Source organism: Lepidochelys kempii, chromosome 21 (assembly GCF_965140265.1).
Source record: "Lepidochelys kempii isolate rLepKem1 chromosome 21, rLepKem1.hap2, whole genome shotgun sequence".
Classification (NCBI taxonomy): Eukaryota; Metazoa; Chordata; order Testudines; family Cheloniidae; genus Lepidochelys; species Lepidochelys kempii.
This window is the reverse complement of record NC_133276.1, coordinates 5,358,546-5,376,330: the sequence shown is the minus strand read 5'-3', so window position 1 is coordinate 5,376,330 and position 17,785 is coordinate 5,358,546. Positions and strand designations below refer to the sequence as shown.

Below are 17,785 nucleotides of genomic sequence, written 5' to 3'. Positions count from 1 at the left end.
GGGCTTGGGGGAAGGGGACAGACGGGGGCAGGGCCTGGGGCAGAGCAGGGAGTTGAGCACCCACCAGGCCCAAAGGAAGCCGGCGCCTATGTCTTCTCCCCACACAGCAGTAAGATCCAGCATCTCCTGTGTACTCCATGCTGGAGCGTGTTTGTGGCCTTGAGTCTCCACGATCAGCTGTGATGGTGAGCTCTCCACGCTGATCAAACAGAAAATGAAAATTCTAAGTTCCTGGGGCTTTAACGGGGAAGTGGCTGTTTCCTGTGTACCCGGCTGACGTGCAGTGGAGTTGAAAGTACTCTCCAGAGCGGTCACAGCGGAGCACTGTGGGACACCTCCTGGAGGCCAATTCATTTGAATTACAAAACACAGTGTTTAAATTATCCCCATGTAGACGCATGGATGTCTAATCAAGCGCAATGCCTCTCACAAAGGTGGAGTACAGAAGTCGACGTTACAGGTCACTTAGGTCAGCAAAAGGGACTTGGTAGTGTAGACTCATTATTAAATCGACCTAACATGGCCTATGTTGACCTAACTTTGTAGTGTAGACCAGGCTTCAGTCTTCTGTCAAGCACCTAGTCTGTTTGGTTGTTATAAAATACCATTGTCTTCACTTTCCGTGACAAGGTTTATATTTATTTTGCACAGAGTCATTAAAAATGGAAAAATAGGTAAAGATCTTCGGGGTGAATCATGCAGTCTTTAAATAAGGACTGGATATGTACTAAGTAAACAGCCATCAAAGTCAACAACTCTTGCCTAATTTAAGGATTGAGGAATGATTTCAGGTATTGGCCCATTGTTTGGGATGAGGAATAGGTGGGTGGGTTAAGGGCCTGCTTTACCCTAGGAAGGATACCCAGAGCCTGGGGAAAACACGCAGAGGAAAACACACTTGTATTCAACTTCTTTGTTAACTATCACTCATGACCCTTTCTTGTCCCAGGGGCTCATTACTGGTGTCAACTAACTTGGATTCCCCAGAAACAAAAGGGAAAGTAGTCATTTCAATAAATATTTTCAGCTGTGGTCACCCTCACAGAAGGCCTGGAGGGGTTAATATGGCTAATTGGGCCAGTTAACTGCCCAGCCTGCACCTGGAGGAGACTGGGATTTAAGTAGATCAAGCTCAACTGTGTAGGAACAGCCTGGGTCCATATAAACCAGGAAGCTAGCAACAGAAGGGGTTGGAAGGAGGGTGTCTTGAGGAACTAGATGCTAATAGGTTATGGTTATTCTGGGGGAGAAGGATGTGTGGCTTGGTGAGCCCAGAGAAGGGGGGGAGACAAGTAAGGTCCAGCGGAAAACCAACAAGGTATGGAGTAGGTCAAACGTTGGCCACTGATGAGCGGGCCCCTGAGCCAGGCCCTGGAGTAGAGGGTGGGCCTAGGCGCCCCTAATAGCTCCTGAGGAAGTGGTACCAGCCGGGCAGTGAGTGGTCAGACTGCCTGAGACCATCTCTCATGAGGGAGTTTGCCAACTCAGAAGGGGGGGGAACACATGGTGACTTGGTCAGAAAGCTCAGTCATGAAGAGGAGGTTGGGGTTCCTGGAGTGGAAAGGTCCCTGGAGTGAGAGGATGAGGAAAAAGCTCCTGCTATAGGAGGGTGCAATACCTGGCCACAGCGAATACCGGTGATGGCTTGAAAGAGGCCTCACTAGTGGTGATATGCTGTCATAGTCCCTCCCGGCACCCTTTTGCAGTCCCCTGAGTAACCCCAACAGTCTGATGATCTTCCAACTAAATTATTAGGTTGCCATTGGTGGTGGCCAACAGGTTTAGCCACTGCAAGAGTTTCCCTGTGGGTGCCAACAGTTTGCAGTGATGCAGAAGCAGCTTCTTCAAAACAAGATATGATGGCCTGGGCAAAGGATTGGTAACACTACTTTCACCCCAGAAAAGTTGATGCCATTCTGGGGGGAACACATCAGGGCTCAGATGGTTTGCTAGAGCCAAGTCAGACCCCCCTCTCCTCTCCCCTGAGCTCAGGACTGGCATAACCTGCAGGCTGAATTCCCCAGGGGGAGGGGGGTGTTTTTTACATCCCTAGGCAACCACTTCCTTCCACTGAACTGATCCGAGACTGTTTGTCGAGCGCTGTATCCCGCAAGTGACTCCAGGAAAGACCCGGATCCCACTCGGTTGTGCTGCTCCCTGCTGGAACGCAACCCGCCCCACCTCACGCGGCTTTATTCCTACTCCCCCTTGGACGCTCCCTTGGCTCGAGCACGGGTCGCGGGCAGCGGCACTGGGTCGGGGTGGAGAGAGGCTGGAACCAGCCCCGACAGAGGTTTGTCTTTGCAGGGCGAGGCCCCGCGTGGGGGCGGCAGGGAGACCCCCCGGCTGCGGAGACTGGGGGGCTGCTGCGCTCCGCGGGGGGGCACGGAGGGGCGGGAAACCCGCGGCCGGCTGGGCACCTCACTGACACTGCCCCCGATGCGCGCACGCCCCGCAGCTGCTCCGAGCCCGGGGGTGGCGGGGATTGCGCGAGCTCCCACGCCGCAGGCAGGGCGAGGACCCCGGGGGCGAACCCGTGACCCCGGCCAAGCGCAGGCCTCCCCCCGCACCTGCTGCCCGGACAGCACGTGGGTGCCCAGCAGAGACACCAGCCCCGCCCCGCCCGGCGGAGGCTCCGCCCCTTTCCCGTATGGCCCCGCCCCCTTAGCCCGGACCCGGGGCTGCTGCAGACGCTCCGCAGCCTTCGCCCCGCCAGTGCCCCGAAGCTGCCATGGTCTCGGCTCCGCGCTGCCGGCCCGGCGCCCGGGGGCTCCTGGCGCTGCTCCTGCTCCTGCTGCCCCTGGCCGGGGCTCGCAGTGAGTCGCGGCGGGGCTCGCTGGTTTCCGAGCCGTGCCTGTCCCGCGCCAGGCTGGTCCCGCCCCCCGAAACCGTGACTTGGGGCGGGAGGAGAACCGGCTGGGGGCGGGCGGTGATCGTTCGAGCGGGATGGACCGGAACGGGCCAGGGGTCGTAACGACCGGGCCGTACACCCTCTGCCCGGGGGCTTGCACTGCGGTGCACGCTCCTGCCGGGGGTGTAAAAGTGACCAACCCCTCCAGCAAACCAGCGTCAAAGCGGTGCTGGGAACAGTGCGTCCACCTTGCCCACAAGGAAATAGGTTACAGGGATTGCCGAATTCCTAGAAGTCTGTTAAACAGTCTCTATCTTTTCATAGAAGATTAGGGTTGGAAGAGACCTGGGGAGGTCATCTAGTCCAACAAGGGTTAGGGTGTTACATTCCTAGTTTGTTGTGCTGACAGCCATCCCAGAGTCCGCTTGCAGATTTTCAGTTTATTTGATGCCAGTTTCCTCTTCAGGTGGAAAATAGGTATCTATATTTCTATTCTTCCATTCCTGTTTCTTCCTCCTCTCCACTTTTGCTCTTTTTTTTTTTAATTTACAGGGTCCAATGGATATTTGATTAAGCTAATTGGAGCTCTGAGATGAATTTCAAAGTGCCCTTGTCAAATTGTCTAGATGGTTACACAGCAGCTCTGCTCGAGTCTGGGGGGAGGGATAGCTCAGTGGTTTGAGCATTGGCCTGCTAAACCCAGGGTTGTGAGTTCAATCCTTGAGGGGGCTATTTAGGGATCTGGGCCAAAAATTGGGGATAGGTCCTGCTTTGAGCAGGGGTTTGGACTAGAATGACCTCCTGAGGTCCCTTCCAACCCTGATATTCTATGATCTTACCACTGCTTAACTAGTCATGCTTGTTCTGTGGATTTAGGATTTTCTTTTAAAATAAGTATCTAAACACACAGTATTTTATGTTTTTCTTACCTTGTGCCTCACAGATTGGTAGTGCAAGCTGCTCTTTGTACTCCTTGTTTTAAGATCTCAAGCTGGGATTTCAAAAGGGCCTAAGGAAGTTTTATGCCCAAAACCCATTGAAACTTTCCTAGGTTCTTTTGAAAATCCCAGCCTTTGTGTCAATTAAGGCTTAGTTACAAACAAATATAAACTAAAGAGTTTAGGGGTTTTTCCCAAAAGTTAAAATGTTTCTTTTTTTCCCATAGGTAGTTGTGGTGCCCCACCAACGCTAAGCTTTGCTGAGCTGCTGGATGAGTTTAAGACATTGACACACTTTCCATCTGAGAGCACAGTGAGCTATAACTGCCACCCAGGTTACCAAAAAGTCTATAAAGCCCAGTCCACTCTTCTTTGCAAAAGACAATTGGTGTGGTCAGAACCCGAAGAGTTTTGTCGAAGTAAGGTTTTTCTCCTCTCTTCCCTCTGCAACCCTTCCACACACTCTAGAGTTCAGAAAACACTAACAGGTTAAAGGCTCTTCTGGACTGGAATGAGGATTTTGTAACATTTGATTTGGAGCTTGAAAGGGACACTGTTTTTCAGACAGAATTGTTTGGATTTTTTAGGTGGAGCATAAAGCTCTCATAAAGATTCAAATGTAAAACTCTAACACAGAAGATGAAATTCTGGCCTACTTGAAGTCAGTGGCAACACTTCCATTCAATAGGGCCAGGACTGCACATGGAGACGAGACTAATGCAGACATTGCATGTCGTTATTGACAAAAGCGTGCCAAGCCCATGACTTAGTGATACTGATTTGCATTGCTGTGACGGTGATATCACTTAAATTGTTTTTCTTTCTCTGTGGGCTGGGAGTGCTGTGTGGAGGGTTATGCTTTCCTTGAGAAAGGAAACGTTGGGTATAATTCTTCAGCTCTCACATCCTTCTGGAAAGTAAAAGTGCATCTTGCAGGATAGGGCTCTTCAAGTCGGCCACAATTTTTGGCATCTTGTTGTATTATCTTCTGTATAATTCACTTGATTTGGGTTCCTAGTAATTTGTAGCTTGGCAATGTGATAGCTTATAACCAATAGGGATATGTCACTAGAAGGGCACGGGTCCTATCCATTCCACTCATAACGCAACAATACGTAAATTCATCACATTTGAGGGCCTTTGTCTTGTCTTAGGCTTTTTAAATTAATGTAACACTTAGCTTTACATTAGTCATATGCCAAAATGTGGGTTACTTATTATTTCCCTTTAGTTATCTTTTTTTTCTAACAGAACATACCAAAAAAAAAATCTAATTCCCGTTATATCCTCTCTTTAGGAAAATCATGTGGACATCCAGGAGACCTAGCTAATGGCAAGATTCATATCACAGATCTCCTGTTTGGTTCAAACATTACATTTTCTTGTGACAAAGGGTAAGGATGTCAAAGTGAGATATTTTTTTTTTAACTTTTCTCCTTCCTCTGTTGTAGACCCTTTGTACTGACTAGATAGCAAATTATGACAAACCTTCAGCGGGGCATTCTGGAGTATGAAGTTCCTGAAATAGCTGTAACTTTTTAGCTGTTCTGCATGTTCAATGCAAAGAAGGTTGGGTCAGAGTTTCCACTGTGTGAACCTTCCCTTTTTAGTACCTTGTATTCAAATATGAAAAGATTTGCTTTCAAATCTTGGAATGGCTTTTTTTAAATAGGTCCCCCCAAAAAGCTGTTTGCATTTATAAACATTTCTCAAAGATTATTTTTGGTGTTTATATTTTGTTACACATCTATAATTGTAAAAAGAAAAGGAGGACTTGTGGCACCTTAGAGACTAACCAATTTATTTGAGCATAAGCTTTCGTGAGCTACAGCTCACTTCATCGGATGCATGCAGTGGAAAATATAGTGAGGAGACTTTATATACACAGAGAACATGAAACAATGGGTGTTGGCATACAGACTGTAAGGAGAGTGATCAGGTAAGGTGAGCTATTATCCACAGAAGAGTGGTGGGGGCGGGCGGGGAAGGAACCTTTTGTAGTGATCAAAGTGGGCCATTTCCAGCAGTTGACAAGAACAGTAGGAGGGGAAACAAACAAGGGGAAATCGTTTTACTTTGTGTAATGACCCATCCACTCCCAGTCTTTATTCAAGCCTAAGTTAATTGTATCCAGTTTGCAAATTAATTCCAATTCAGCAGTCTCTCGCTGGAGTCTGTTTTTGAAGTTTTTTTGTTGAATTGCCACTTTTAGGTCTGTAATCGAGTGACCAGAGATTGAAGTGTTCTCCGACTGGTATTTGAATGTTATAATTCTTGACGTCTGATTTGTGTCCATTTGTTCTTTTACATAGAGACTATCCAGTCTGGCCAATGTACATGGCAGAGGGGCATTGCTGGCACAAAAAAACTTCAAAAACTGACTCTAACAAGAGACTGCTGAATTGGAATTAATTTGCAAACTGGATACAATTAACTTATGCTTGAATAAAGACTGGGAGTGGATGGGTCATTACACAAAGTAAAACCATTTCCCCTTGTTTGTTTCCCCTCCTACTGTTCTTGTAAACTGCTGGAAATGGCCCACCTTGATTATCAGTACTAAAGGTTCTCTTCTCTCTTCTCCTCCCCCGCCCCCAACTCTCCTGCTCACCTTTCCTAATCACTCTTGTTACAGTCTGTATGGTAACACCCATTGTTTCGTGTTCTCTATGTATATAAATCTCCGCACTGTATTTTCCACTGTATGCATCTGATGAAATGAGCTGTAGCTCATGAAAGCTTATGCTCAAATAAATGTGTTAGTCTCTAAGGTGCCACAAGTACTCCTTTCTTTTTACAGATACAGACAAACACAGCTGCTACTCTGAAATTTATAATGGTATAATTAAATACATAGGGCAGAATTTTGTTATTTGTATTAATAACTTCATCTGCCTCTTTCTAGATGTTTGGGATATAGGGTCAAGCATCAAACAAAGAAAAACAGAATGCACTGAGCTCTTACACTGAGTGTTAGTTCTGAATTTGGTAGCCAATTATTTTCCTCTTCCTACAGTATCTTTGGCATTGCTTTGGTAATTTTCAGAGAATCAGCAGTGGTGAACTGGGTATCTCTAATATGTAAAACTCAGATGTCAATCCTTCTGTTAGCTGGAGTCACTTTTCTCACTTCCTATTTTCTGGCTTTGATCAGAATACTGAGCTAAACAAGAACTCTTGTTTTATAATGAGAATGGAATCACCTGAAATTCAGTGTCACCACCTGCTGGCAGAACAGAAGTATACTGCAAATATCTGAGCTGATGGTTCAGAAGTTGAGTAATTTGTTAAGAAATTTTGCCTTTTAAAAAGTGTTCTTGTTTAGGTTCAGATTAGTTGGACATGATACTAGTCAGTGTGTGATTGATGGAACAAGGGTCACGTGGAATCATGAACTTCCATTTTGTGAAGGTAAGTGGATTTTATACATTTATGATTCTGTTCTGGTATTGCCAGTTCATGTGAGTAGTTTAGGCAAATTGTGCTGTAAAATGAATTCACTAGTACAGAAAATAAGTATTGTTAAAATGTTCAGTCTTGTGTTTGTTTCACCATTTTAAAAGCTAATGGAGGTACCAGTCTGAGGAAGACTGTTGAAAATCCCCAAAGCTTACTGGTAGCTAGCTCATATGGGTCAAATTCACTTGCTTATTGAAAATCAGGAATAAACTTTACCTGTTGAATAACTGATAACACAACTGTCACCTTGTGATTAATAGTCAACATGGAATTTATGGCAGTGTCAAATTCATTCTGTCTAAATTATATTGAAGAAAATGGTTTTAAAACTGATTTGAGTTTGACTGATTTTAGGTGAACAGGATAGGTTTTCATGTATAATCCTGTTACTTCCTTTGTATCACAGTAGGCTTTTTTCCATGACTTATTTGTAGAAAATTTTATGAATTCAACTTGTTTTGCTGTGTTCGAGTTCAGATTTATTGTTTGTATGTGAGAGCTAAACGATGCTTGCTTTTTTCAGACTCTTAGGACATTTTATTCATCCAGTGCCATAAATGTACAAGGCATTTAATGGAAAATATCTTTGCTGCTATTATGGAAATTGTTCTCAGATAAATTTTTAATGGAAGGCTAGTCAGATTATTTCATTCTAGACAATCAGCTTTAGATTTCTGCGTACATCGGGGGCTTGTTCTTTTAATTATTTTTGAGTAATTATAAGGAAAAGGATTCCAATGTAACTTCACCATATACCAGGATTAATTAAGCATAGAGGCTAACTGCATTTCTAGCAAAAGTTGTGTTCTGCTAACATTTCCTTTAACGTCCATAACATTTACATTTTTACTTCTAGTTTCCTATGTAATAAAGTTTTATCAAAATAAACTCAGGTTTTCCAATTGAATATGAATGATAACATCTTACTGATAACTTTTCCTTCAGAAGGCACTAAGAAAACAAGTCCCTGATTTCCAGTGCAAATGCATTGACCTTTTTTTTTTCAGGTTTTTCAGAGTTTTTTTCCTGTTCATCTACTACCTTAGCATCTCCTTTCCCCATTATGCTGCTAACATAACTGTACATATTTACAGCTCCTCCATTTTCTCCTTTTCTGACGGTTTTTGGTGGTGGTTTTGCACTTGTTTTAACCACAAACCCCCATTATCATAGAATCATAGAATATCAGGGTTGGAAGGGACCCCAGAAGGTCATCTAGTCCAACCCCCTGCTCAAAGCAGGACCAATTCCCAGTTAAATCATCCCAGCCAGGGCTTTGTCAAGCCTGACCTTAAAAACCTCTAAGGAAGGAGATTCTACCACCTCCCTAGGTAACGCATTCCAGTGTTTCACCACCCTCTTAGTGAAAAAGTTTTTCCTAATATCCAATCTAAACCTCCCCCACTGCAACTTGAGACCATTACTCCTCGTTCTGTCATCTGCTACCATTGAGAACAGTCTAGAGCCATCCTCTTTGGAACCCCCTTTCAGGTAGTTGAAAGCAGCTATCAAATCCCCCCTCATTCTTCTCTTCTGCAGGCTAAACAATCCCAGCTCCCTCAGCCTCTCCTCATAACTCATGTGTTCCAGTCCCCTAATCATTTTTGTTGCCCTTCGCTGGACTCTCTCCAATTTATCCACATCCTTCTTGAAGTGTGGGGCCCAAAACTGGACACAGTACTCCAGATGAGGCCTCACCAATGTCGAATAGAGGGGAACGATCACGTCCCTCGATCTGCTCGCTATGCCCCTACTTATACATCCCAAAATGCCATTGGCCTTCTTGGCAACAAGGGCACACTGCTGACTCATATCCAGCTTCTCGTCCACTGTCACCCCTAGGTCCTTTTCCGCAGAACTGCTGCCTAGCCATTCGGTCCCTAGTCTGTAGCTGTGCATTGGGTTCTTCCGTCCTAAGTGCAGGACCCTGCACTTATCCTTATTGAACCTCATCAGATTCCTTTTGGCCCAATCTTCCAATTGGTCTAGGTCCTTCTGTATCCTAACCCTCCCCTCCAGCATATCTACCACTCCTCCCAGTTTAGTATCATCCGCAAATTTGCTGAGAGTGCAATCCACACCATCCTCCAGATCATTTATGAAGATATTGAATAAAACCGGCCCCAGGACCAACCCTTGGGGCACTCCACTTGATACCGGCTGCCAACTAGACATGGAGCCATTGATCACTACCCGTTGAGCCCGACAATCTAGCCAGCTTTCTACCCACCTTATAGTGCGTTCATCCAGCCCATACTTCCTTAACTTGCTGACAAGAATACTATGGGAGACCGTGTCAAAAGCTTTGCTAAAGTCAAGAAACAATACATCCACTGCTTTCCCTTCATCAAATGCTGCTTGTTGCTATGGCAGTTTTTCTCCCTTCCGTTAAATGCTTTTTTCTTAACTTGTAATATATTCTAGAAATTCCATGTCGTCCGCCTCCAGAAATCAAGAGTGGGAGGTTTTCAGGGATCCCTCCCCAATCTGAACTCGGGGTACCGATGTGGGGACCAGCATGAAAGACCCCTCCCCAAGCTTATATTCCACCAGCTTAGGTTAAAAACTTCCCCAAGGCACAAATTCCTTTCCTTGTCCTTGGACAGTATTGCTGCCACCACCAAGTGATTTAAACAAACATTCAGGGAGGGGCAACTTGGAGATCTATCCCCCACCCAAGCTCCTTCACACCCTTTCCTGGGGAGGCTTGAGAATAATATACTAAGCAATTGGTTACCATGTGAGCACAGACCAAACTCCTAGTTTTTAGGACACTGAATCAATCTGGTTTTTAAAAAGAATTTTATTTAAAAAATAAAATAAAAATCACACCTGCAAAATCAGGATGGAAGATAACTTTACAGGGTAGATAAAAAGATATAAAACACAGAGGATTGCCCTCTGACTCTGCTTTCCTGTTAAAAAACATAATGAAATTGCCTCTTAGCATATGGAAAATTCACAAGCTAAAACAAAAGATAATCTCACGCATTTCCATGCCTTGCTTACAATTTTTGTAATTTTAGATGCTCACTTCAGGTATGTTTCTAGGAGATGTTTTTTCCTGCTCGGACCCTCTCTGCCGGAGAGGGGAACAGATAAAGAGCACAAACAAAACCTCCCCCCAGATTTGAAAGTATCATCTTTTCCCATTGGTCCTTCTGGTCAGGCGCCAACTCGGTTAATTGAATTGATTAACCCCTTACAGGTACGGGGATTCTGTACCTCTGGCCAGGAGGGATTTTGTTACTGCATACATAAGGGTTATTAGCCTTCCCTTTATATTTATGACAGAGGTATTCAAGTGACCGTAATAATCATTACACCTATGGATCAACAGTAATTTACAGCTGTAATACTGTACCAAGAGGCACAGACTTTTTCACATATTGGAGAGGCATCTAGTCGTCGTATATCTGACACAGAGCAAAATGGAATTTGGAGTGGAGAGCCCCCTTGGTGTAAATGTCACTATTTTTTGTAGCTTCTGTAAAACCATACCAAAAGGATATTCAGCTTTAAGAAAAAATCTCATCTGGATAAAATAGGGCACCCCAGATGTTGTTTTGTCCTTAACTTTGAATTCCTTTGCTTCTGTTGTATTTTGTGGATCCCAAAGGTATTAACCCTAATTCAATAAGATTAAAGTTCATAAAATTAAGTAAATCTTAATTCCATATGGTTTGTTCAGGATATTGTCAGTCCCAAAGTCATTGCAAATCTAGTGCAGGAAGAAACTCTTGGCTGCAGCTGCCCCTGGAGACTAAAGCTTAACCTCTGCCTAGAATTTTTTTTAAAGGAAATGATCTGTTTCTATGTGGCATGGTTTTCAGTGAGTTGTCTGGAAATAGGTCAGCTGCCATAAGTGCACTAGTTTTGGTTGTTCCTTGTCTCAGACTTAACATGAACCTCTGTCTGCTTGGAGACTGTGCCCTGCCCTAGAAGAGGCTGCATTTCAGTGGGGAAGGGGTTCCTTTTATGTACAAATCCTTGTAGTATCTAGAAAAGTCCTCTGGGATCCTTCAAGGTGAAAGTCACTATAAGAGTGTAAGACACTGTTAAGGAGCACGTTCTGCTCTTCATTCCACCAGTGAAAATCCCAGGTGACTCCATTGACTTCCGAGCACTTGTCCCTTGCTGCAGAGGAGTCTGAGTGCAATAAAGTGAAGAGGTTTTTACCACAAGTGTGCACAGGAACAAACTGCATGTTAACTATCCCCAAAAAGCACCTATGCTCTGCTGCCCCAGCTTGACACCTCCATGAAATGCCAGTCGTATGAAATACTGGATGGGATTTCTGTGTTTAACTCATGCTTTTCTTTAGGTCTTGGTTTGGTAGAATGGTGGGACTGGAATCAAAAGCCTCATTGTAGGTGTTGATTGGATGGCTTGATAGTCACTGAGCTCAATCCTGAAAGGTGCTGAACACCTGTTCCAATTCACTTCATGGTTGGCTCCATGCTCAATCATGGACTCTCTTTCTCTCTATAGAGAGTGTGTCACGGTGCAGCTGGTTTCATGGGTTGTTTATAAACCAGAACTCCAGTGAAATACACTCAAGACCCTTTACCCACAGTTTATTTTCTCTTCCATTTCGAGCAACAACCAGCATTCACAGTGCATCTGCTCCTTTCAATGAACTACCTTCTCTTCTGCGTTTTCTTTGCAGCTGGGTGTCAGAAGCCAGAGGTGCAAACTGGAAGCATGGTCAATGCCCTGGATGAAAAAATGTGGTACCATGTGAATGAAACCCTTCCTTTCAAATGTTCTCCTGGGTACCAGTTTTCAAGCCATTCCCAGCTGCCTGCAACAGACAGATGTAGTATTACTTGTTTAGCGGACGGTAGCTGGACAGCATTACCGGTGTGTGTAAGTATCACTGCCCAGTTGGGTTTCTTGATGCACCCTGCCCAATTTCTAATCTAAAGAATAGTAGTAACCATGCATTGATTTAATGAAGCAAAGACTTAACTTCATGAGGTCTTTGCAATCGGGTAGGGACATGTGCCATTGATACACCATATGGCAAAAAAAAAATTATCTGAAAACAAAACACATCATCCCTCGCTACACCCATCTCCAATTTTTAGAGAAGCTTTCTTCCTTTTATAGCAGCTGCTCCATGCAAAATAAAATTTGGTGGGTAAAAATCACAACAGGAGGAAAGGTTTCAGAGTAACAGCCGTGTTAGTCTGTATTCGCAAAAAGAAAAGGAGTACTTGTGGCACCTTAGAGACTAACCAATTTATTTGAGCATGAGCTTTCGTGAGCTACAGCTCACTTCATCGGATTACAAAAGTCAGGTTTTCTAGGCAATTCAAGTGTTACTAATTAGTGAGAGATTAGTGTGCTCAGCTCTTTGTAAAAGGAGGGCTGGTTCCTGCCCAATGGGTTTATAATCTGTGCCAAACCTTAGGTTGCTCGAAACCTCATCACTGTTGCTTAGCACAGTCAGTTTCTGTAGAACTGACTAGATGTGAGGGTGCCTAGCAGCATGCTCAGGCCCTGAGGCAGATGCATGTAACACACTGGATGATGGTTCAGACTCAAAAAGGAGCAAGCATACTTGAGAGGGTGAGTCCTTCTCTGCTGTAGCATAAGCATGTTCCCTCTGTTTTACAGAAAAAGCAAAGCACTTCTGACGTGTGTGAGATGGCTTCTGTAAAAGAGGTCAATGAGTGTGGGGTGTCTCTGGAGAGACTGAGAACTCAGCTGGAAGTGCAGAAGCTGTGTCTGGAGATTAAGAAGCTGGAGCTGGAGCTAAAGTCACAATGAATAGCTGAGACCTGTGATCCATATTGTGATACTCTCTCTCCCCTTTGGATGCAGTTTATATAATTACACTACATCCAGGATGACTTACTGATTTCATAGAACTTGCTAATAGAGCTAATAACTCAGAATAGGCGATAAACAGGGGATCCGATTTCCTTCCTGGGTGCGGTTCTTAGGATTTTTTTGTTTTCCCCTTGAATTTCACAAATTTGAGTTTCCACTTGATAAACGAGGGATTTCAGGCCCTCATACAGGTTTTAGGGGTTATAGTGAAGGAAAGAGTGAGATTTGGTTTTCCTTAGGTAAGTTGACCAAGTAGCATGGAAGCAAATTACCAGTTGATACAAGCTTTACATATCATGCAAAAGGAAACTCAAGTCTAACCTCAGCTTTGTAGACATCCCATAATTGCTGCTTACATTTAACTTTAATGCACCAAAACACCCACTCGAAGCGTTGAATCGGTATTTAACTGCCCAATTTCCCCACACATTCAGAGCAGTGGTGACGATGATAAATTCCTGCACCACTCTAAAATGTGTAGCGGCTGAAAAAACCCTCTAGGCTGCCTTGTCTGCTCAATTATGAAGTCGGCAGGATGCTTCCTTTTAAGGACACTCAGCCTTGTCAAACTGAAGAAAGCCGTTTTTGAAATCTGCTATCCCCCAAGGCACTTAATAGCTGTACTCAGCTGCACACGCATCAGGAGTAGATAGCAATCTAAATTGTAGAGAAACAACCATCTGAGCCATTTCCCTCAGTAAATGATAGGGGTGTTCTCTAACCTATGCCTTTGTGATCAAGTAGTAATTTCTGCCCTGCAGGGCTATAATAAAATGCAATTGTAACAACTGCCAGTTGTCTGTTTTTATAACTTTGTCCCTTTGGCTGTAAGGCAGGCAGATGCCCAGGGTGTTTAAAGGATCATTTCACTGAACTAATTCCTGCTCCTCCTCCAGCCCAGTGAGCAGTCTGAGTGAGAGACTGACCTTTCCCCTCGCACCTAGAGTGGTCAGGGTTGAATCAAACTAGCAAAGTAGTGGAAGGGAAGCTTGTCCTGTGGAATAAGGGGGACATGCCAGTTTCTAGCTCTTTAACCACTGTTGATGGACCCCAAGAAATCACTGATTCAGCTACATTCCTGGGGTAACAGCAGGGATTAATTTGGGCAATAGGGTAAGTAGGAAAGATGGCTGGTAAATGCCTGTCTCGGAAATCATTACTGCAGAGGAGGCTTTGCTCGGGAAGGGTTAGCATAGGGCTGCTCTGAGAATAACATCACTTGTGATTGTCCCTATGCCAAATGTACCAGTGCTGCTGTCTCCTCCAGTGAGAAACCTTAGCTGTGTAAAGCCAGGAGCAGCTATGGGAAAAGAATGGCAGCAGAGACATACCATGCAGACTCAGCCTTTGCAGATGGGGAAAGCTTGTCTCCTCAGACCTGTGAGGACTACTGTGTGCAGAGCGGGCCAGGGGGTGACTTGCTGTGGGGAGAGCTCGTGGTGTCAGGGAGCAATTTCAATCCGGCTTGAGGATCCTTAGGTGCTCAGCCCAGAAGTTACGCTGACTCAGCGCATCCAAGCTGCGTCTCTGGCTGCTTTGGGCGGTTCGGGCTGCTTGTCTCCCCTGTACTCTGCAGCATCACACTGCAACACACATGCCAAGGCAGTCTCTCTACTTGCAGAGAGTCTGAGTTGAATTTGACCCACAGCCTCTTACTTCTCATCACGACTGCTTTCCCGTGCTATCCTGGATGGAGGTAGGCAATGTGATCTTTACTGTGTGCCCATCTACCACTAGAGGCCGCTCTTCAACAATCATTTTGTGCAGTACCTACCCCACTATCCTGTCACCCTTACTCATATTGAGTAATGAATACTTCACTCCACTCTGGTCAGAGGAACAAAACCGAGCCCTTCCTGGGAAGGGGGAGACTAAAGGCAGCTATCAAAACTGTGGAAGTGGTTCAGGGCCAGTGATCATTCTCACCAACTACATATTCTGGTTGGTGGTAGGTGGTTGGTAATTGTCAGTCTGTGCCTACTTTAGAGGCCTCTGGGTTTTCCTTTTCACTGGGAGAGTAATGATATGGACGCTTACTTCTGAAAAAAAAATCAGAACAAATTCACATGCCATTCGTGAGCCTTTGAATTCTAGCAGCATATGCTGGTACATGCAAATTTTTTGGGGGGGCTCCCTATCCCCACCACCACCTTAAAAATCTGAGTACCACAACTCCCATAGCTATCTATGGAAAATGCAGCTGCTGATCACCTCTCAGCATCTGCCCCTTCATGGGAATTTGTCATGATCTAATTAATGGCTCTACTATTCCTTAGATTTCTCTTCCAAAGGCCCAATCCTGCAGCCCTTCCTCACAAAAGCTGTCATTTATAGAAGTCCCTAGGATGATTCATGTGACTAAGGGCAGCAGGATTGGGTCCCAGTTCTTGGTTTTGTGTCTAATTAGCATCTGAAATGAGTTTGGAAGTATACTGTGTGTGCTATGGAAGTGCATTCATAATCTTACAAACTTGCCCTCGCAGCCTGTATAATCACAGTCTGGTGGAGATAAGACTGTTGTCCTGATCTGTTGGGCTAACAGAAGTTTTGGTTATTGGTGCACTTGCATACGTAGAGCTCTGTGTGAGTATGTGTCAGGCTGGTAGCAGAGGGCCTGTTTCTGCAGTCTGGCCTTGTCCCTTTGTTACCTGTGAAATAGTTCCAGTGCCGGAGCATCTTCACCAGAAGTGGAGAAATCTAGAGGTGGTGGGAAGAACCACCCCACAAATTACTTTTTCAATTCAGGGACCCCTTGATTTTGACTTTTTACAGCAGCATAGAGTTCTGCTAATGTTTACATAACAAGTGCATGACCCAGCTTTGTATGTATAAGAGCAGGACACTTGAGAATTTGCTAAAACAAGCCTGTACTCACTGCAGGGGATGAATGGGATATGACGACTTACTAGGCCTGTTCCGTTGCTCATATGGACCTGTTCCCTTCGGCCAAACGGGACCCTGGCTCCTGGCTCCTGCAAGTGTAAGGTCCTTCCAGCTTGCTGTGGAGCTTTCCTAGAACTGCTCCCCCTATTCAAGAAGAACTCCTCGAAGGAGCAAAATGACTTGCTAAAAATCAGATTCCTGGGAAAAACAGAGCCCTTTTAGCATCTTGCTCACTACAATATATTGTAGTGAATGAAGCTTAATTCTCCTTAAAGATTGACCAAGAGATTTAGCAGCATTTTCTATTATTCAATCAATAGCACATTTTGTTGCGATTCCACCCTTTGTTGCACTTATCTTCCTCCTGTGTCATCACTGACTAATCAAAGAGCCTTTTATTGCCCTGATATAAAACTTTGAGGATGTTGGTGCTTGGTCGTCATATTCATGTCAGTTACTCATTCTTTGTTTCAATCTGCACTTATTGCCCAATCTCAGCTGTGAAACCTAAGGGCTCAGTTACTGCCCCCAGAGTAGGGAGACCAGACAGCAAATGTGAAAAATCAGGAGAGGGTTGGGGGTAATAGGAGCCTATATAAGAGAGCCTCCAAAATCAGGACTGTCCCTATAAAACCGGGACATCTAGTCACCCTACACTAGAGCCAGAGCCACATAGTGATGTAGAGGCTAGAATTATGGGGCGGAGCCCTGTTCATTTCTCTGCTTCTCAGCCAGACAGTCCATGGATCTGATGGCTCTGATGCAGCCCTGCAGGGGTTTCCAGTAGTGTGTGTCCTGGGGGCATTTCCGGGGCATGGACATGTGGGTGGACCTGTGCTGCACTTTGCTTATTCCCAGCTTCTTGGTCACAAACACAGCCCTGCACAAGGTAGGGTAGCCAGAAGGCTGCTCTAACCTGCACTGAGGCTGAACAAGTTGCAGCTGGACCCAGAACACAAAAGCAGTATCTAGCATGGGGATGAATTAGCCCCCCTTGTCCTTGTCTTTACAAGGCCAGCCCCAGGCATGCTCCCTTCAGGGCAAGCACCAGTAGCCTCTGCTAAATCTATGCTTCCCTCACCTGGAATAGACTCCCTATGTGCTTCCCAACCTATTCCACTTAGTGATCACAACAGGTGAAATGTTCAAACTGAGTTGTGCTCACTTAGCCCACCTCCTTCCCATGCTGCAAATAGAGTATTGAACTGTAGTTTGTAGCCCATCCCTCTCCGGTGCTGACAATTGTGTCGGCAGATGCAGTCTGCAGTGACCACCTCAGCTTTTCTTCCAGTTCCTTTTTGCCAAAGGAAACACTGTGTAGGAGAGCAGATATTTGTCCATCACTGTCCCCTACTACATGAGATCATTCCATTTCTGAGCATACAGAAACATTATGTAAGGCTTTCATTGTCCATGGCTCAGCCAAAGGTCTACATGTTGCAAAGCTAAAAGCTTTATCAAGAAGAGCTACTCTGAAAATTCATCACCCACTGGGGCCAGCTAGACTTTAAAATCTCAACCCTTGCAATTGATTTTTCAAAAGAACTTGGCTCCTCTTTAGGCAGCAAAGTAAGGGTCAGGGACTCTTTCTGAGAGGAGCTACCATAAAGCACATGCTGTTGGTTGCTGTGATCAAAGTGGGCTTTACCCACTTATGGTAGGGTTGGCTGTGTGTGTTGTTTCAGTGTGCTGTCCCAGCTCTGTGCAGCTAGGGGACACAGCAGACTTCAATTGAATTGCCCAATATAAACCCCAGCCCCATTTCAGTAGCAAAGGCACCTAGCCAGGTTTATTGTTGACAGAGCATGGTCCTAGC

The 17,785-nt window shown here is 45.1% G+C and overlaps 2 protein-coding genes across 7 annotated transcripts in view; both read left to right on the top strand.

The window, feature by feature from the left end:
• The window catches only part of LOC140901501 (complement decay-accelerating factor-like), a 101,954-nt gene that overhangs the window by 32,344 nt on the left and 51,825 nt on the right, over positions 1-17,785 (top strand). The window lies entirely within an intron of this gene.
• On the top strand, positions 2,660-13,876 carry LOC140901509 (complement decay-accelerating factor-like). The gene is made up of 6 exons (XM_073320465.1): positions 2,660-2,816; positions 4,017-4,208; positions 5,087-5,183; positions 7,115-7,200; positions 11,918-12,117; positions 12,871-13,876. The coding sequence occupies exons 1-6, from the start codon at positions 2,732-2,734 to the stop codon at positions 13,021-13,023; spliced, it is 813 nt and encodes a 270-aa protein (XP_073176566.1). The 5' UTR covers positions 2,660-2,731; the 3' UTR covers positions 13,024-13,876.